The sequence below is a fragment of the Copadichromis virginalis genome, linkage group LG2 (genome assembly GCF_057382275.1).
Source record: "Copadichromis virginalis isolate Kocher_CV1m ecotype Utaka linkage group LG2, C_Virginalis_male_GT1.1, whole genome shotgun sequence".
Classification (NCBI taxonomy): Eukaryota; Metazoa; Chordata; class Actinopteri; order Cichliformes; family Cichlidae; genus Copadichromis; species Copadichromis virginalis.
The window spans coordinates 8,742,521-8,764,594 of NC_140619.1; the positions used below are offsets into that span (position 1 = coordinate 8,742,521).

The window sequence follows — 22,074 nt, forward strand, 5'->3', positions numbered from 1 at the left end:
GCTGAGTAGTTCTAAAGCATAGGTGTCAAACTCTGGCCCGCGGGCCAAATTTGGCCCGCAGCCTAATTACATTTGGCCCGCGAAGCCATACCAAATTACTATTAGAGCAGGCCTACTGGTATTATACAGCTAATATATATATTGTTTAGTATTAAGCTTTGCTTGTTCCATATTCAGTTTTTCAGCTAAACTTGTTTGAGTCCATAAGAAAAGATTCATTCTTATATCTGGAGGAAGATTTTTTTTTTTCAATAAATATTAATGTTAGCCCGCGACTTTGTTCCATTTCGAATTTTGGCCCACTGTGTATTTGAGTTTGACACCCCTGTTCTAAAGTATTGTCACCCACAAACCGACTGTTCTGCACAGCCACGGTGTGAATAGAAACAGGTGCAAGTGTCCTATTTTCAAACCATCACAATGTTTTTCTAGAGAAAAGACAAGAAGAGAGTGAAGATTAGAGACTAAAGGAACACAAACTGATGTTGGAAACTGAACATGTGCTAAAATGAACATGGAGAAAATATCCTACAACATGCACCATACACCTTGTTCACATGGTGCCACCAACGTGTAAATAAAGTGTAGCTTTAAACACGTCTAAATTGAAACACAGACAGGCCAATTACACAGCTTAGTTTCAAGAGCAAACCCTATGAGGTAACTATGGTTAACTACTCATATTAACCCTTTAAACCTGGTGAATCTTCTAACAAACCTGCTGAACTTTTGTACTGTTATAGGCAGTAAAGAAAAGAAAAGTCAACCACATATATCTCCTGAAACCAATTTACAATTTTAAGCAATCCAAACTGTGAGATAAGATGGAGATTTATGAGGAGGCGAAGAGGAGCAGGGTCTGTGATACAATGTGTGTTTTCTACAGGGACTATAAAAAATGCGCTTGTTTTTTCTTTGGTGGGTGTGACTTTTTTCTCTTTCTTTTTACGCTTGGTTGAACAGAGGAAAACACCCCCAGGCTCAGGAAACAGACACCACCACTGTGTGTGTGTGTGTGTGTGTGTGTGTGTGTGTGTGTGTGTGTGTGTGTGTGTGTGTGTGTGTGCGTGTGCGTGTGTGTGTGTGTGCTTTGTATTTCTAGACAAGTCCTCTAAAGCCTCTCAATAATTGTGAATGTAAACGCTAATAGGTCATAATTCACGAGTGTGCCAGTTAAAACATCAACTATGAAAAGCAGCTGTGTTAATGAGCAGTGGAACTACCTGTTGGGTCGGTGTTGGTTTCTGCAGAAAGTTCCCACGATCAGGGTTTTTGCTCCTGGCCTCTTGGCAGGAGACCTCCTTTCCTTTTCTCTCACACCAAATTTTCAGTTCAGATAAGTTCAGAACACATTTTCATATCTAAAACGTCAGCAGCATAAGTAAGTTAATGCTCAGAGTAGACTTTAAATTTAATTTTTTTCATTGTCATTGTACTAATACATGCTCATGCTGCTGTATTGTTTTTCCTGTGCTTTTTATTACATTGTTATGTGGTTGCTGGGCAACATGATGATGTCATAATTTAGTTTACGTATAATGAAAGTTTTGTGTATATAATTGATAGAAGTTATTGTCATGAGATGAAAATGATAAGATGCCTTTCAATTCAATTTTATTTATATAGCGCCAAATCACAACAAAAGTCGCCTCAAGGCGCTTCATAGATACAGAGAAAAACCCAACAATCATATGACCCCCTATGAGCAAGCACTTTGGCAACAGTGGGAAGGAAAAACTCCCTTTTAACAGGAAGAAACCTCCGGCAGAACCAGGCTCAGGGAGGGGCGGCCATCTGCTGCGACCGGTTGGGGTGAGAGAAGGAAGACAGGATAAAAGACATGCTGTGGAAGAGAGACAGAGGTTAATAACAGATATGATTCAATGCAGAGAGGTCTATTAATACATAGTGAGTGAGAAAGGTGACTGGAAAGGAAAAACTCAGTGCATCATGGGAATCCCCCGGCAGCCTACGTCTATTGCAGCATAACTAAGGGAGGATTCAGGGTCACCTGGTCCAGCCCTAACTATATGCTTTAGCAAAAAGGAAAGTTTTAAGCCTAATCTTAAAAGTAGAGATAGTGTCTTTAAAAGGTTTTTTTGCAACAAACAGGCGATTTTAACTTGTTTGTAGGAGCTTGCTAGGCAACACAATGACATCATAGCATCTGATATAGATAAGAACCTTCGGGGACCTAATGGGCACCAGTTTTGGTTGCTCATCTCCTGATCATGTAGAAGGAGCTGACGTGAGATTTCTCTGTTGTTTTTCCTCAGCATTTGTTCATACAGTAGCATAGTGCATTTTCACTCGCGTCATCTCATAACTTTAACGCGCTTTCATACGATGACGAGAAAAGGTTAACGTGGTTGCATGGCATCACTATATTAAGCTTAACTACAGGCTACTGCAGAGCTGTGGCCCCCAAATGGTGTACCTTGAGACAAAGCCAGGTGTGTCACAGGATATTTTGGATATTAATGCATTATATAACTGCTTAAAAATTTACTAATTTACTGCTGCTTACTTTACAGATTAAATTCCCTTTAAGTTAAACCCTTCTGTTAAAGGGAACTGAAGTCTGTTTGCACAGTTTGCTGGATGACGGTAAATAAGATGGAATGTGAACTAAGGGAGCATCAAGGGCTCTGTTTGACAGCAAGAAGGTTAATTAGTTGTCTAATCATAATTAAATACCAGTGCAAATGACCCAACACCCAAGAAAGGAGAAAAAAAGATGCTTTCTGAAGGCAGGATCACAAAAGTTCCCTGTCCAGTTCTTTCAGTTGCAATAGGCACACCAGCCTCCCTCACCTTAAGTGCATCATCAGTCAGGAGAGGTTGGGTGTTGCTGAGTCTATGCCAAGCAAGCTAAAGAGGCACTTAAAAATCCCAACCACCCCTTCCAAGAGAAACGATCTATTTATGAGCAACAGCCAGCGATATATCACATATCACTGCTTGTGGCTAGATTTTGCCCTGCAAAGCGATGGAGTCAAGGTATGTCTGTGTGTGACATGAGTGCGGGCTCAGTCGCTTAGTCTGACAAAAAAAAATCTGAGGAAAGCTGACAGAAATACAGGTCTGCTTTCTGTTGTATGGAGGAGCCTGGGAGACGATGCTTCATGACTGTCTTCACTTATATGAATAGATACTTTACCTAAAAATCATTCATTTTGTAAACAAGAGTCGTAAAGAGCTTAAGTCCTGTGTCTTGTAAGATATTTAGGATTAGGAATGTCCGTAATTATTTCTGTCATGATGTCTGAGAACAACAACCAAAAAGATGCCCATAAAAGTAAATGACTGACAGAAAAGAAGTGAATTTGAATTCAAAGGTTTTTTAAACTAAAAATCTGCAGGGTGATCCTTTTTTTTATATAACATTCTAAAAAGCAATACCAGATTTCACTAAAAATAAAGACTAAAGATCATGATAATTATTTTAATTGTAAAAATTAATTCAGCAAAACAAAAACAAAGCAAAAAGACTTTGTGAAATCTATGTATAACAGGCTCTACAGAGAAGAACAAATTAAAAATGTATATTTTTTCAGGTAAATTAAACGTAAGTGTGTAGTACAACAACACTGATGGGGGTTTTTTTTGGCAGTGATGCCAACCGCACTGGATTTGTTTTTTTATAATGGGACTTGTTTACAGTAAGTGAAATTATATACTACTGGCAGCTTGGACCCTTTTTGAGGATTAAAGCTCCAACTTTCTGGTGAGTTTACATCCTTTTTACTGCATTTAGTTATGCGGAGGAGGTTGAACAATGAAATTACATCACCTGCATTTGTTTAGCCCACCGTGTGACTTGTTTCAGTCATGTCCTGCCCCCTCCTCTTTTCTCCTCTTTCACTAATGGAAATGTTCCATGTTTGTCCACAGAAGTTCCTGGATAGTGGCAGCTGATGCCAGCAGCATCTATTGTAAACCCAGCGCTTCCTTACATCTTTTATAGTCGAATAAACAGCTCTGCGTCCAGCTCCGGTCCCTGCTGACAGAATTGCATGTACACTAACCAAACAATGCCCCCATCCTTTTCAAACCACAGCCCACCATTATATAACCTGGCTCCCTCAGTGAATGTGACTCCCAAATGTACAATAGTTGCAAAACACACTCCAAGTCATTTTAACTTACAATAATAATATGTTTATTTCTGTAACCATGGCAGATATATTGGCAGCAACACACAAAAACCTTCACATTCTGTAAGATAAAACAGCTTCAAAGATACAAAAACGAACAGAGAGGGAAACGTGAGGAATAGGAGGGGAAGTCAGTTCGTCCAGAAGGAAGTAGCTCCCTGCATCCAAAGAGGTGGTTGGAAAATCTCAGTCCAGCACAGATCCCTGTTTAGCTGGAAGACCCTCTGACTGCCTCCACTGTGCGTTACGTAGCATGAACCATTTCTGTAAGAAACAAACAGGACAAACACACCCATGGGTGGGGTTAGAACAGGTGGCAGGGGGTTTTGTTCACTAATGTAAAGCCTGAACACAAGATTGATGATGTAACTCTTGGACTTCTCATATTTCCAAGAATTAAATACAGGCTTCTTTAAATGCATTTTCAGCCTGAGGCTACTGGTTACAAGCCTACATGTAGACAATAACCTAACCACTACTAATACCAACTAGAGCACATTACTCTATGGGTCTCTTAAACTGGTAATCTAATCACCCAGTTTGTGTGTATTATTATCATTGTGTGTGTTCAAGTAAGACACATGAGCTAAAGAAATATGATATGTATGTGAAACTTAAACTTGACTGTTAAAAATATAGTGGTGGATCACATAATTTAATATCTTTAGAGAATAATTGTTTTTTTCTCATGAGACACTACCACCTAAATCTACTGAGCTCCTATCTGTGGATTTAGTAAGGCATTAGAGTCTGGACGTGACTAGCCTAGCTTACCATAAAGATATAGTTAGCCTGGCTTAGCATAGAAACTTAAAGTGTCAATGTTTACTATCTAGCCTATTTACATTTTTAATAACACTTATTAAATTTAGCCTAATATAATGTTCAGTATTCATCATTTCAGCATGCCAACATTTTTATGTGTTGCCACATGGTGCAGAATATTACATCAGACTCTCAAGCTAGCCTAGCCAGACATAAAGCCTAAGATTAAGTGACAAAAAAAAATCTAAAGTAAAACATGCTGATATTTAACATTTGTACATGTTAATGTTAGCCTAATATATCTTTAACAATCAATAAATTTAATAAATTGTAATAAAATCAATATTTTAATATTTATCGCTTCAGCTAAAACTGGCTAGCCCGATTCTGGTCGAAATTCTTATTTTATTTTTTTTTTTACCATCACAGCATTTGCAAAAGTAAATTTAAAAATAAATAAATAAATAATAATAATAATAATATTTACCATCTAAAATTTTATCACGCTAACATTGACCTGGTAACGTTTTCCAAGTTAGCATAATAAAAAATATATCATTTCAGTGTGCTAATATTAGCTTGTGGCTCTTATTTAATTAAAAGAAGGGACTTTAATTAAAATTTGTAAGCTAGGCAGCATATACATGTTGTCTTTGGTCTCACAGTCAAATTAAGACATTGCTCAGTCATGTCCAGTTTCAAAACTCACAGCTTTAAAAAGGATATAACTAACAAGTGTATGATAAGGAAGCTGGTTGTTGCAGACATCTTTTATATACAGTCTATGGACAGCATCACAGGAAGCAACTTAACTCAAATTATCAGAGGTAAATATTAATTGTTATTTGCGACCAAAGCATAATCATCATACAGAATCCCCACATGGAAATATGATTAACCAACACCGAACTAAACAAAAGCCCCTTTCCATCTGACTCTCATTATCTTCACAATCACACTACAGTCACATCTTTTCAGTGCATGTTAATGTGGTCGCTGACTCATCGTGGCAGAGCAGTGACCCCACAGCAAAGTTTTTTCAGGGCAACCGCACAAAACGAATGTTTCCATCTAATTTTAACAGCATGTAGTCATGGCCCGTTTCTCTGACCCCTCTGCCAAAAACTGCTACACTAAAACTCTGACCAGAAGATGATTGCACGGAGTGCTTTCACACACACGCACACACCCGTGACCCATTGCATTGCTGTTTTAAAATTCATGTTGTCTTGGGATTCACAAGAGTGCTGATGTAATCTGGGGAGGGATGCAGACCCTCTAACATGGGCCTTAGGGTGGATGTTTGAGCCGTGTGCCTGGCGAGAGGGATGGTTTCCTCATTTTGTACTGAAAACACACAAGATTCCCATTTGGAGTCATCTGGGATTGCACTTAAACATGATCAGACTAAATAAATTCAAGAACTATTCTCTGAACTCGGCTGTACGCGCTCTATCCCGTCTGTAAAGCCAGTCCATTACAATGCAATTTTCTTCACCCACTTTTCAATGGAAGCTGTCACTTTTTGTAATCCTGCTGAACCACACAATGGTGCTTATGTCATTTTTTCCTGTTGACTTTAAGTGGATTACGTAAGACGGTCTTTCACACTTGACTCTTGGCCCTGCAGCAGTGAAAACAAAGAAAGAGTTCACTGAAAGGAGCTCAAACATGCAGCACGGAGCCCATAACATTGTAAAGGTTAATGTGGAACAGGGAGTGGTAGCCGGGGTGAGTTCATTCAGTTAAACCTTCTCCAATGAAAGCTTTGTTAACAAATACAAAACGCTTAGGAGGGTCGACAGGAAGAGAAAGAAAGGCAGACACAAAAAAAAGATCAGCTGGAGACTGAGTCAGTACTTTTTGATGAGAGGCCAGACCTTTACATTACCCTGCCTGGACTGGGCTTCCCTGTCAGGTTGGCCAAGCACCTTTGTGTGCACTGAATGGAAATACAGAATAGCCTGATTATTAGCCTTGGCAGCAACATGTGTTTGCTGTAGTTCAACCTTTTCTTGGTTATAATTCCTTCACTTTATTTCCATAAAGGACATCTCCTAATAGATGCACAAGGATCTACTGCCAAAGTGAAACGTAGGCCATAAATCGTCCACATCTTGCAGGATGAAGCGATGGTTCGAGTTACTCTTTAGTTTTGATGTTTGTAATAAACTTTCTCGCAGACTTCTGGATCCTTGAATTACTACTGTTAGCAATAATCCTTTAAATGTGCAAAACCTAATCCTTTAAAGTGGAAGTTGGTTACAAAGGAAGACCTGTGTTTGCCTTTTCTCTGCATACTCGGAAAAAAAGATTCATATCTGGGATTTAAAAGGTAGGAGGACATTTCGACCTTTGCACTTGCATAGATTCCTGGAGTGTCTGTTTCTCCAGGCTGGGGATGTGGGTCAATGCCATTTTTTCCAAAGCTGTTGTGGTTCATTTACATACAAGGTGGAGGTGGAGTGTGTCTCTCCCAACATGTCATTAATGATGTGAAGAGGTGGATTTTAATCCAAACCACAATGTTTTCCTAAATTTACCTGATGAGTCTAGGGTGCTCTAACCTAACTGAGTAGTTTGCAGAACCTAAATCCAACCAGCAGGTGAAAAAAAGGTAAAAAGAAAAAAATCTCCTAGTCTCCTCCTGACAAACCTGCTACTCTTCCCACTATCATCACCTCCTCATGTGGCCTATGCTAAATAAAAATTACCCCCTGTATGTAACAGGAGGACGCAGGTGGGATCATTATATTCCATCCTGGGGCAAAAACACATTGGCTTTTCTGGATTATACACACAAAACCACTTACACGGCTATTGTCTTCTGCTTCTACACTGTTACCAATCATCCTGCACACCTCCAAGCTATTTGATTACTCATAACACTCTTCTCTGCTTACAGTCAAACAGAGATTGTCAAGATCTTTCATCACCTGGTGCATTATCCAAAGATATTTACTGGCTTTTAGCATTTGATTCAAAGGACTATGAATGCTTATTAGTCTACCCTGATGGCTCCATGTTTCTGCTTGATGTCACAGCAACAACATGAGTACGGCTTTATAAACAACATTATTTAAAAAGCAGGAAAGACCAAACTGATTGTCGTGCCAACATTTTAAGTTAGTTTATTTTATAAAAAGGGCCCATGGGAATGTTTTCTTTGTGTGTGATTAAATAATTGACTAATATTATTTTTCTTGCCTCTTCATATTTGTTTTACTTTTTTTCGGCACAGCAAGTAACAGAGACATTAAATGACAGCATCTTCTGGCATCACTGATTGTTGCTTTGGCTATTTGTTTTTGTCAAATTGTGTTTAAACCTAAAACTGAGTTGTGATGAGGTGGGAGTGAGAATGATCCTTGGTTTAAAAAGCTGTTTCAAATCACTTGAGTTCAGTTTGGGGGTTTTTGTTTCATTTTTTTGCTGCGCTTGTGTTACTGCAGTCCAGAAAAATCTTCTGGGACTGGTTTGTTGGGTTACAGCAGAAAAAATGGCAGGATGCACAAATCTGTCATACATGAACTGTTAATGTACATGCCATGTCTTCAGCTTTATCACTCCTGACAAACACAAACACAAACACGGGCAGAAATTTGCCTACAAAACGAAACTGATGCTGCATCAGCTCAGATGACAGAGCCACAGGTTGGGCCTCGCCTCCTGCTGAGTACAGCTAAGCAAACAGCCAGGTCATTTGCCAGCCAAATCACGAACAAGAAACTTGTTCTAAAAGGAAACATCCCACCGTTTGCAAAGTTAAAACATCATCATGGATAGCAGCTTCAGAGTGCTGCTTGCAAAGAGGAGGTGCCTGCATTACTTTAGTGCACTTTGTGTTGTTATCAGAGCACTGAAGCTTCACATCTGGCTGAAGATGTGACAGATGCTCAGACTTTACAGTAGGCTACGGCATTCCTCAGATACAGTCAAGGCGGGAGTGCGTACATGTGGAAAGGAGCAGAGACAGAGACCGAATGGAGGCAGTACCAAAAGGAAATTTTCAAGAATTCATTCAAATATTCTCTTTATTAAGCTGCTTGAATATGAAAAACAAAAACGGTGTGTGTTTTCTATTCTTAACATAATTAAGCAAAAAGTAGATTTTAACTTTGGATTTTCTGGCTATAAATAAGAGATTTGGTACCGTTACACTGAGCTCTATAGACCGGTGAGGGGTATGTATTGGCAAAATTATTAAAAATGTTGTAAGTAACAAGGTCTAGCTCAAATTTGGGGTACCTGAAGATGAAATTAAAAGATCATAAAAATATTAGACAGTAAGTTATACTGCAAAGAAATGTATAATTGATGGGTTAGGCATTATTAAAGCCCAACTTGATTTATCAATGGGCCAATACTGTGGGCCAATATTAGCTATTGTTAGTATTGATGTTTATAATGAACATTTAAAAAGTAAAGAACAGACGGGAGAAACACCCTTCAACCATGTTATCAGTGCTGATGTTGCATAGTTTGCTCACCAGAGGGCAGTGAACAGATTTATGCAGAGTGATAGTTAAATAAAAGAAAAGCTCTATAACTCTATGTCTCTATAAGAAAAAATTATCAGGCGATACATCAGAATATCAGGGTTTTTTTTTTAACCAAAAATATCAGTATAGGTCTTAAAAATTCAATATCAGTCAGGCTTTAGTAATTATCCCTTAAATAACGCATTTGTTTTGTCAGTGAGGTGTCAAACATTCCTGTGAAACACCCATAGCCACTATGATATTCAGGGGGTTTTTCTACACAGCAGAAACAAATTAAAAGTAGCAAAAACCAGGAAATGGTTTGCATTTTTGTTTGAAAAGCTAACTGATTATGATTAAAGAAGATTTATATTATAAAAAGCATTTATTGACGTTGAAGCATTGATTTTAAATGTATTTTGTGCTGATATCTGAAATGTAAGCCAGAGAAGACGCATTTCTAACATCTGAACACACACGCTAATCTGGCACAGGTATGAGCAGCGACCACATCACCAGAAATGATATCATCTGAAACAGACGCAGCAGTCCCGCCCTCACTGTTTGATCCCAGGGCTCCTCTGAAAGTCACCCTGCGCAGATGAATCAGTGTTATGAGTGTTAACAATAGCTGACCCCCCTGACTCTGGGGTGACTTCATCAGGAAAGACAACTTGGAGTTGCTCCACTGCTGATCAGCTGTGGTCACTGTTGGTTTCCACTCAGATGAGGATTATTTCATCACACTGTGATGTAAACAGAAACACTGAGCGCTCTGTTCGGTGTCAGCGGAGCTGCCCCACAAATTCAAAGTCTTATTTCTTAGACACTGCATGATTATTTCTTCAAAGGTCACCTGACTGAGCCTCTGACAGGATTTACTCAAACACTAGTAAAGCTGTAAAGGAAGTCAGATTTACAGACTCAACATCTCTGAGTAAAGTTAAACTTCTGAAAACCGCACAAACGGAAAGTACATTCAATAAAGTACGACTTTAATACATCTCAGAATGAAACAAAGTACTTCCTACTATAGGAAAAAGTATTATGATAAAAGACTAATGCTTTTTATCAACAGGCGTTTTTCAGCCTTGAACAGTATTTAAATATTAAAAGTACATTTTTAGTAGAAGTTGGAATGCAGGTATTTTTTATACTTTTTCCTATTAAAATGTTTCCAGTTTATGTTATAAGATAATGACTATTATTAAATGCTTGAATAACAATAATCACCACTGTCAGTCTCCACAGGCCTGTCACGGTGATCTCCATGGAGATAATAACTTAAAGGTGTCCTATGTTTGCTCAACACTATCGTTTAAACAGCTCCTTATCGATAAGCCTCCCAGATCAGTAACATCGGGAAAACTGAACTCCACACTGTTTTAAAGCATTCCCGCTCACAACGACAGTAAAGAGAGGCTGCGGGAGTTTTTTTCGGTTTTACTCACTTGTGTTTCCTCCTCTGACAGTCCGCACTCCGCCGCGATCAGCATGAGCGTCGTGCCGTCCGGATGCTTGCTGACTTTGTTGAAATTCTCCTCCAGGATAGCAATCTGATCCTGAGACAGGTTCATACTGTCCATTGCGTTAGAACCCATATTCCAGTCTCCTCCTGCTCGCCAGTGGTTCCGGCGGGTTCTTGCTTCGGTCCTGATTTGGAGCTCAGATGTGCGCGCAGAGGACGCAGAGATGAAGCAGCGCGTACTTACAGCTCGGCGGGAGTCTGTGAGCAGTGTGGGTGTGTGAGTATGTGAGCGCTGGGTTTACAACTGTCAACAGAGCAGAGCCCTTCCCTGAACAAGGGAGGCGGAGAAATACAAATGTTACACCAGGGGTGTCAAACATGAGGCCCACGGGCTAGAACCCGCCTACCGGCCCACTGAATGGGCTTTGCAACATGTCAACACCAGGAAAAACAAAAAGCTTTTTCAGAATATTGTGCAAACAACACAGTTCTGGATTATAACTCTTCCCTGGCCAAAATAACATCTCTGATAGACAGAGTCTCCCACCCCATGCATGTGATTGCTGCTGAACCGCAGAGCTCCTTCAGTGACAGACTGCTGCATCCTCGATGCATGAAGGAGCGTTTCGGCAGGTCCTTCCTCCCTGCAACTGTCTGACTGTACAATCAGAACTGCTCCCAACAATCATACAGGGAGTGCAGAATTATTAGGCAAGTTGTATTTTTGAGGAATAATTTTATTATTGAACAACAACCATGTTCTCAATGAACCCAAAAAACTCATTAATATCAAAGCTGAATGTTTTTGGAAGTCGTTTTTAGTTTTAGCTATTTTAGGGGGATATCTGTGTGTGCAGGTGACTATTACTGTGCATAATTATTAGGCAACTTAACAAAAAACAAATATATACCCATTTCAATTATTTATTTTTACCAGTGAAACCAATATAACATCTCCACATTCACAAATCTACATTTCTGACATTCAAAAACAAATCAGCGACCAATATAGCCACCTTTCTTTGCAAGGACACTCAAAAGCCTGCCATCCATGGATTCTGTCAGTGTTTTGATCTGTTCACCATCAACATTGCGTGCAGCAGCAACCACAGCCTCCCAGACACTGTTCAGAGAGGTGTACTGTTTTCCCTCCTTGTAAATCTCACATTTGATGATGGACCACAGGTTCTCAATGGGGTTCAGATCAGGTGAACAAGGAGGCCATGTCATTAGTTTTTCTTCTTTTATACCCTTTCTTGCCAGCCACGCTGTGGAGTACTTGGACGCGTGTGATGGAGCATTGTCCTGCATGAAAATCATGTTTTTCCTGCAGGATGCAGACTTCTTCCTGTACCACTGCTTGAAGAAGGTGTCTTCCAGAAACTGGCAGTAGGACTGGGAGTTGAGCTTGACTCCATCCTCAACCCGAAAAGGCCCCACAAGCTCATCTTTGATGATACCAGCCCAAACCAGTACTCCACCTCCACCTTGCTGGCGTCTGAGTCGGACTGGAGCTCTCTGCCCTTTACCAATCCAGCCACGGGCCCATCCATCTGGCCCATCAAGACTCACTCTCATTTCATCAGTCCATAAAACCTTAGAAAAACCAGTCTTGAGATATTTCTTGGCCCAGTCTTGACGTTTCAGCTTGTGTGTCTTGTTCAGTGGTGGTCGTCTTTCAGCCTTTCTTACTTTGGCCATGTCTCTGAGTATTGCACACCTTGTGCTTTTGGGCACTCCAGTGATGTTGCAGCTCTGAAATATGGCCAAACTGGTGGCAAGTTGCATCTTGGCAGCTGCACGCTTGACTTTTCTCAGTTCATGGGCAGTTATTTTGCGCCTTGGTTTTTCCACACGCTTCTTGCGACCCTGTTGACTATTTTGAATGAAACGCTTGATTGTTCGATGATCACGCTTCAGAAGCTTTGCAATTTTGAGACTGCTGCATCCCTCTGCAAGATATCTCACTATTTTTGACTTTTCTGAGCCTGTCAAGTCCTTCTTTTGACCCATTTTGCCAAAGGAAAGGACGTTGCCTAATAATTATGCACACCTGATATAGGGTGTTGATGTCATTAGACCACACCCCTTCTCATTACAGAGATGCACATCACCTAATATGCTTAATTGGTAGTAGGCTTTCGAGCCTATACAGCTTGGAGTAAGACAACATGCATGAAGAGGATGATGTGGACAAAATACTCATTTGCCTAATAATTCTGCACTCCCTGTAGATGTTTACATCAGCGCTGTAACTTGCACTATTTTATCAACCGATTCACACTATAACCAGGGTTGCCTCTTATCTGTATTTAATTTTATTTAATTTGATAACAGTATGGTACTCAGTTTTTGGTAACCATTGTCCTTCATGTAAATATGTAAAAATTGTGTATGTTTCTGTTGTGTCTTGTGTACTGTTTGTTTGTATATGTGTCTTTCTTGCTGCTGTTACACCCAAATTTCCCCTTGTGGGACAATTAAAGGATTATTCTATTCTATTCTATTCTCAACCAATAAGCAGTATCTGCCATGACTGTGTCAGATCTGTGATGTTTGGCCCCAACTGCATTGTTGTAAGGCTAAAACTGAGAAACTGACAGCCCTTCATGCATGTTCACATTCAAATCTAATTTAGCATCATCAGTTAAGTCAACATGAGTGTCTCTGGTCTGCAGGAGGACGTCAAAGTTGTCGGGTAGAACCCAGGCACGCAGAGGGAGAACATGGAGACTCCACTGCACTGCTGAGCTGCATGAGTGGGATCATCCAGAACCAGAACCAACCAGATCTTGTCAGAGGATGAGAAGCAACACCAGTATGTGCTGGAAGGCGTTGAGTACATCATCACTTCCTGTATATGATAAAGACAGAGACTCACTGACTCAATATCAATCCTCAATGAACAAACTGCATCTGTGTTGCTAGTGGAAGACATCAGCACCACACCAAGGCCTGTGCTGCTCGAAAAGCTTATCTGCAATACATCGGGCGCTGTGCTGTTGATTGAAGCCTTCTACACCACATGGTTTGTGCAGCCTATTTAATTCAGCATCAACAATCATAGTGTATTGGATAATGGCTTTTTTAATAACTTTGCTTTGCTTATTGGCCGTGGGGGACTTTTGGACACTCAATTTTTCTAAGATGAGAACATTTAACACCATTCTGCAAGACATGGTTCCCAGATCTACATGCGTCACTGCTGCTATACATCCTGTACAATTTCCAATGTATTTGGAACAGGACATTAATCATTTTGAACTACAGAAAGATTTACCTCATCTTCAAAACCTTCTTGCTTTGTACAATTACAAAATTAGTTACAAAAAAATCCTGCTTTGTGTCAACATTTCACACGTCAAAATCAATAAGTACAAAGCAGAGACTTCTGATCGTCTTACTACTGCTCTTATCTGGTAATGTGCAACCTAACCCAGGCCCTGAGCTGCAATGTAGCCAGACACCATCTGAATTTAAATCCTCACCTGGGCTGAAGATAGTTCATCTTAATGTGCGCAGTTTGTTACCCAAGATGGATATGATCAAGATCTGGGTTCAATCAACAGATGCAGATATTGTCCTCATTTCTGAAACTTGGTTGTCTAAATATATATCTGATGAACATGTTAGCATGGCTGGCTACAATATCTATCGCACCGATAGGCTTAAGAAAGGTGGTGGTGTTGCTGCTTATGTTAAGTCAAAATTTGATGCTACAATAGTTCTATCAGAATCAATTTGCAAACAATTGGAATTTTTGGCTCTGAATGTGAATGTTGCAAAGGGTCTTTGCATAACAGTTGCTTGTTGCTATCGACCCCCTTCTGCCTCCACAGAAGCTCTGCGTTCTTTAAACCTTTTGCTGTCCAGACTAAATTATGGGGAGCTTGTTCTAGCTGGTGACTTTAACTGGGATTGGCTCAAAACAGTTTCAGATGATTTTAAATCTTTTTGTGATTCTATCAGTCTTACCCAGCTGGTCAATTTACCCACTCGGCCGAATCTCAAAAGCCCCGAAAAGTCTACCTTGATTGACTTGATTTTGACAAATGTTCCTCATAAATTTTCATCTTTGGGTGTCCTTTGTAACGACTTAAGTGACCACTGTGTTGTTGCTGCTATTAGAAATACTAAAGTGGCCAAGTCACAACATCGTATTATTTTTAAAAGAACTGTTAAACATTTTAATGAGCAAGCATTTTATCATGATTTGTCAAACTATGACTGGAAGAAAATAGGATTGATCCCTGATGTAGAATTAGCGTGGGCATTCTTTAGGGATGGGTTTATGCAAATTGTGAATAAACATGCTCCATTAAGAAGATATAGGATAAAAGGTCGTGAAAACCCCTGGTTCTCCCAAGAGCTGGCAGATATCATTCATGAGTGTAACCTGGCTTGGGCCAAAGCGAGGAAAACTGGCTACCCCAGTGATTGGCTTCTTTTCAGACAACTAAGAAACAGATGTACTTCCTCTATTAAGAAAGCTAAAACAGAATATTATCTGTCTGTCACCACTGAGAACCTAAATAATCCACAGAAGTTCTGGAAAATCATTAAGTCTCTTTCAGTGAGTAAAAGCTCCCACGCTTTACCCACCTATGTTTTTAAGGATTCTGTTCCTGTTTATGATAGGAAGGAGATTATGAATTGCTTTAACAAGCACTTTATATCTTCTGGCTCTTTGTTTGACTCTCTGAATCCAGTCTCTGTAAAATCTGGCACAAACCTTCCGGTGTACACTGGTCAGCCATTTAACTTTGTTCCTTTCTCTGTGCAGGAGGTCTGTAAAGCTCTTAAACTGTTAGATCCTAGAAAATCTCCAGGGCCAGACTTACTAGATCCTTACTTCTTGAAACTGGCAGCTGATTTTGTCGCAGAGCCTCTCACAACACTTTTCAACCTCACACTGGATATGAATAAAATTCCCTCAGTATGGAAATCAGCTTTTGTTGTTCCTCTATTAAAAGGGGGCGACCCAGCAGTGTTAACTAATTACAGACCAATATCTAATCTATCTGTGCTGGCCAAAGTTCTTGAAGCTCTTGTGTGTGAGCAGTTAAAGGAGTTTTTACACACCAATGCCATTTTATCTGAATATCAATCAGGCTTTAGGAAGAATCACAGTACTATCACAGCTGCAATTAGAGTGGTAATATTACTGGGGCTTTGGAGTGGTAATGCAATATTACTATTGCACTTGATAAAAAACAACACTGTGCATCCCTTTTTATTGATTTGTCAAAAGCATTTGACACTGTTGATCATTGTATTTTAAAACTTAGACTCTTCCAGTCAGGGCTCTGTGAGAGAGCAGTGGCATGGTTCTCAAACTACCTCAGTAACAGGACTCAGTGCATTAAATCTGACGGTCTATGTTCTGACTTTGTTACAGTGCACAGCGGAGTGCCACAGGGTTCTGTATTAGGTCCCCTTCTATTTATCATTTACGTAAACAATCTTAGTCTACATGTGCCAGATGCAAACTTGCACTTCTATGCTGATGATACAGTTATTTACAGCTGTGGTTCAACTCTTGTCCAAGCCATTGACTCCTTGCAGAAAGCCTTTTCTGCTGTCCAGCACTCATTACTTCAGCTTAAACTTGTTCTCAACGCAGACAAAACAAAGCTCATGTTGTTTTCTAAATCAAGGAGACGAGCCCAAACAATCCCATCAGTAACCACTCTTGAAGGTAATAAAATAGAGTTGGTTCACACCTATAAATATCTGGGAATCTTAATTGATGACTCGCTTACCTTCAAACCACATGTAGAGAATCTTGTGAAAAACCTGAAGTTAAAACTGAGATTTTACTTTCAAAATAAGTTGTGTTTCTCTTTTAATACAAAGAAGCGGCTTGTTGCTGCAACATTCTTGCCTGTGCTGGATTATGGTGATATTCTATATATGAATGCTTCTGCTCAATGTCTTCGAATGGTTGATTCTGTGTATCATGCTTCTCTGAGGTTCATCACTAACTGTAAATTTCAGACTCACCACTGTGAGTTATACTCTCAGGTAGGATGGCCTGCTTTGGTAAGTCGGAGGAACTCTCATTTATACAGTTTTATATATAAGGCAATACTTGGGTTGCTGCCTTCTTATATATGTTCCCTGCTTATAATGAAACATGCTGGTCGGTATTCTCTTTGTCCGCATGGCTACTTGTTGCTTTTTGTTCCATTTGCCCGAACTGAACTTGGTAAAAGAGCTTTTGTCCATTTAGTACCCTTGGCCTGGAACAAACTGCAGAAGGAATGAGAAATGACTGAATTCATTTCATTAAGTGCTTTTAAATCTAAACTACGAATCCTTGAGGCCAAGTCCATAACATGCAACTGTTTCAATTAGATTGATTGTCATTTTAACTGACTTTTTTATTTTTATTTGAATTTTATTTTATATTTTATTTGTATTCTTTCACTTATTGTTGCATGTGTGTTGTTGCTGCCTGTGTTTGAGTAATTTCTGTAACTGTGAGACATCTGCTGCTGCCTATCTTGGCCAGGTCTCCCTTGAAAAAGAGGTTTTTAATCTCAATGGGATCTTCCTGGTTAAATAAAGGTTAATAAAATAAAATAACTGATAAGTGATTATTGCTGGAAACTAGAAGCAGCTGATACTTTATGGACTCTTCCTCACCAGGCAGTGTCAGTCAATGCTACAGGACTTTGGGGAAATGCCCATTTTGTTTGTGCCATCTTCAGGCAAGAAATGAAGCAGACTGAGGTGGACAAACACATGACTTTCATTTTGGAGACTAGAGCTTGTGTCCCTTCTAAAACCAAAAGCTTTTTTAAAAAATCTTAACTTACTTTATTATTAGGTTTGGTTAGAAATAAGAAAAGCTCACGGTTTGTTCACAGCTTTACCCGTGTGAAGTCAGAAAGTCCTGAAGGAGAGCTCTCCCTGCTGGGTGAAAGCCCTCTTTTTAACCCATTCATGCACAGCCTGCACCCTTCACAAACGTTTTTCATGCTTGACTCATTTAACATTTCACTTCAGTTGCAAAACTAATATCAAATATCAAATAATAGGGCAATAGCATCGTCAGCTTTTACTGAGCTTCCTCTGGCTGCAAAAAGAAATTAGATTGTGTTGAAGTTTACGAGAACATGGCCCTACTTTTTGCTTAATTTATGACGTCCATAAAAGCTGTTCTGATGACCCATCGCTCATGAAGGCGAGCTTTAGAGCAACATTTTGGCGACAACCAAAAATGCGTACATTTTTGAAACATGGTGGACATCACAGTGGTTGTGTCACATGTATATTTATTATTGCGTATGGGTTCAACTGTGTTAATGACATTTGAGAGAATGGGATTAGCACACTATATATCTATAAAAATCCCTCTGCTTCACTTTTAACTCGCTGTAGTATCACAATAATATTCAAATATCTACACGATTACCAAAATCAGACAACTAAAAAGCTGTTTCATTCAACACTCACTTAACAGTCTTGACATGCAATTGAAGCTTTGAAAAACTGGAAACAATGCACCAGGGGGCTGACTAAAACCTGCTAACACAGCACAGCAAACATGGCTCGTGTCCCAACATGAATACTTTTCGAATATAAAGATGAGCTTTCATGCCAAATCCTGAAAAATAAAGAGTGAATAATTCCCACCTCTGCATCTCTACTGCAGCTTAATCTGCATGGTTATTTTCTCAAGGCTTTCCCGCTATCATTTTTCAGAACATGGTGACTGACTGCTTTGAAAGCATCTGTCCAAGCATGACTAAAACCAAGGCACTCCTAACAGAAAAAAACTTTCCTTCTGCGTCATTATTATGTTTTTCTCTGCACTGCTGTTCTCTAATGAGCAGACACTGACTCATTTAGCAAACCAGCTATTGTGACGATCTTCCTACAAAGTAAAAACATCCTGATTTCAGATGATAGAAACTGTAAATTCAGGCCTGATAAATGCTCCCATATCCTCAACACACAGCACGCAGAGTCTCTTGCGGTTCTATTTTTGGAGTTTGATTAGACCCATAATTATGTGGTACTCTCACTGAAAAGCTTGCTGGGTGACTTTCCTGCACAAATCCATGCAATCATGCAAAGCAGATCCCATTAGACTCTAAGAGTTTATATATATCCTTTAATACAGACATATATCCAGTATTCATTTAAGCTTTCTGGACATCTACAGGCATGTTCAATGTGCTTGGAGATACGGAGGCTCAGATTCACTTAAAATGAGGCTACAGGGAAAAAAAATTACTGTGAAAACATAATCTAAACCAAAGAGAGGAAGTGACCCCAATGTTCAATGTTTAACTTGCGTGAAGAAACCAAAGGAGATATCTGATAACCTGCAGGCCCTTGGGCTTAAAAGGCTGAGAAAGGCGAAATAAAGAAGGTGTTTCTTTGTTGTCTTTGTATCCATAAGATACAGATTCCAAAGAAGGATATGAGGTCTAGGAGTGAGCGTCCATGCACTGACTTCAGCTGTGCTTGTCAAGGAACTTTCAGGGTTTCCTCACAGTGTTACAGGAAGCCAAGATAATGCCAGTCAGAGGAAGTATTTGGTGATGGCACTAATGCAAACCAAAACAGCCTTCAAAACAGATTGTGTACAATTAGCACTAATCTTCCATGTCTGACTTGCAATTAAAATGGATTAAATGCACTATTTATTGAAAACAGACAAGAATGTTCCATCCATGCATCTTAACAATAAAATAATTACCTTGCTAACCCTTCAGTCAACAGCTATATATCTCTAACGTCTATTTATCTAACAAATTTTGATCTCAAACAATAACAAAACTGTATTTCGCCTTGCTTTCTGAATAGGAGTTGAATTAGGCGCTTAGTTGAGGAGCTCAATAAGATGAGGGCTGTAGAGCTGGCAGAGAAAATGGGATGTTTGTTTTCTGTTAATGGGTTCCCAACAGTACTTTAAATATGGTTAAAGATATGAAAGATATTGGACATTAACAACAGGTTCACACCAAAACACACCATTGTGCATGGAGATACTTTGATCTTCAGATGCATCATCGGGACTCAAGTTATAGATGATCAAAAGACACAAATGAGTATTTAAAGAGGAGGATACACCTTGAACTAAACAGCTCAAAGACAGATATCCGGAAATGCACAAAGAATTCAAGGCTTTACTTGACACTGTTTACATTTGTCACACTGTTTATATCCTAAAATATTAATGAAGCTTATGTGCAAGTTCAATCACTTCCACTTTCCCATGCTGTCAGACTCAGTGTTGACTTCGAGTTTGTTGTTGCCCCCGTCCTCCGAGACAATCGGCCTCCACTCTGCGTACTTTGAATCTGTCATTCTGCATTTCATATTCTCATTAATGCAACCCAGCTCCTCCCCATCTTTGCTTTATCCTGGTCACTCAGAGCTCCATCCAACCTCCATCTTCATCTACACCACCACCAGTGTACAACTTTCCAAATTCCTATTACCCCTGGGAATCTGCTCTGTTATGATGGGTCACCACAGTCTAATCTCCAAAATGCTTAACTGAATTCTGTATCTCAATGAATCATGTTCAAAAAAAAATATGAGGAACTAAAGCATTTTTTAACACAATCGATTCATTTCAGGGACTTAAAATTAGTTGGACAAATTAAATAACTGAAAATAAAATGTTCATTTCTAATACTTGGCTGAAAACCCTTTGCTGACAAACTGTAGTCTTGAGCCCATCGTCATCAGCAGATGCTGGGTTTTCTCTTTTTTAATGCTCTGCTTTTATCTGCCTAATTAATAATGACATAACGAAGCCCATGAAATAACCTTTGAGTCAATTGTCTAATTACTTTAAGAGGGTGGCGCATGTTAAAAAGCTGAAACTCCTAAACCCTTTTTTCCAGTCTGAATGTGGATACCCTCAAATGAAAGCTCAGAGTCTACACCTTATATCCATGTCCATTATATATGTATAACTGGAATATATTTCACTAAACAGGTAACAAAACAAAACTTGTGTCAGTTTCCAATTGGACATATATATGGTACAATTCTACGGGCTCAAAGATCAATATTTAGCATGACTACCTTTATTCTTTAAACCAGCTTTCTTTAACTGGTTTTTGGGAATAGTTCTTCATGCATCTTGGAAGACATTCAAGGCTCATCTTTGGATGTTGGCTGTCTTTTTTTCTAATGTCTATCAGCAGGACCCCACCCTGCTAATGTAATGTATGGGCTCTGGGGAAGCCAATCCATGACTGATAGAAAAATAAACAGTGAAACACTATGAAGGTTGTTGTTCCTCTCTTGATCTTCTCTATCTACTGAAGACAGTTTCAACCAAACATTTCAAATTTAGATTCATGGCTAGATGTCAGGAAAACACTGCCAACCGACGGTTACTAAATGCTGAAATGTGTGCCTGAAAATGGCTTATAATTTTAACTGCTCACAACCACGTCAATATTAGAGGGTTTCATTTTAGAGTAAAAAGTATTTCCAATAAATTTACTGACTATGAAGAGGAAAATCAGAGCAGCAGTCACTGATTCCAGTGACATGTTTCATAAGTAACATACCATGAATACTTGTCTCCACCCTGTTTGCTTGCTTTACTCAGATATTACTTTACTCTTTACTTAACTGCAGATAGGGCTGAACAAAATCAAACAACACTAAAAAATAAGAAAAGCTTTTGATACTGGACAACATATAGTGAGATACAAGTGACAGCCTAATAACAGAGAACTGGATCTTTGAATTTTAAAAAAATGTATGAAAGATCTTAACAAAAGCATTACAGAATAAACACAAAGCAGCACTGAAGTATCTCCTGCACGAGACAGGCACATGTGGAAACTGTCAGATTCCTTTTAAGAAGCAGATGCATGATCCTTGATTGTTATCCTTGCCTGACAGTAAAGCATATGATAAACCTGCGAGCAAGGTTTATGGTGGACAAACAGTATACAGTTGTGTTGAAATGTCACTGTACATTATATAGTCAGAGCTGATTGGCTGCTATTGATAGTGAAGGTTGTATTCAGTGATAAGAAAAGAAAATGGCAGCAGAGAGGTCCAAAGTTCGCTCTGAGTGCCTGTAAACGTGACCACCTGCCTCGGTTGTGTTTGAAAGTGATATAACCTGCAGCAGTACAAATAGTTATAAATAACAACCTTTGTCCAGTGTGATCAATTCAAGCAATTATACATGGCAACGTGTGTATAGTATCTA

The 22,074-nt window shown here is 39.3% G+C and overlaps 1 protein-coding gene across 1 annotated transcript; it reads right to left on the minus strand.

Moving 5' to 3' along the window:
* Positions 1-4,138: 4,138 nt before the first annotated feature.
* On the minus strand, positions 4,139-11,065 carry hopx (HOP homeobox). The gene is made up of 2 exons (XM_085469943.1): positions 10,855-11,065; positions 4,139-4,421 (listed from the first exon to the last, which is right to left on the minus strand). The coding sequence occupies exons 1-2, from the start codon at positions 11,002-11,004 to the stop codon at positions 4,344-4,346; spliced, it is 228 nt and encodes a 75-aa protein (XP_085326069.1). The 5' UTR covers positions 11,005-11,065; the 3' UTR covers positions 4,139-4,343.
* Between the last annotated feature and the right edge of the window lie 11,009 nt (positions 11,066-22,074).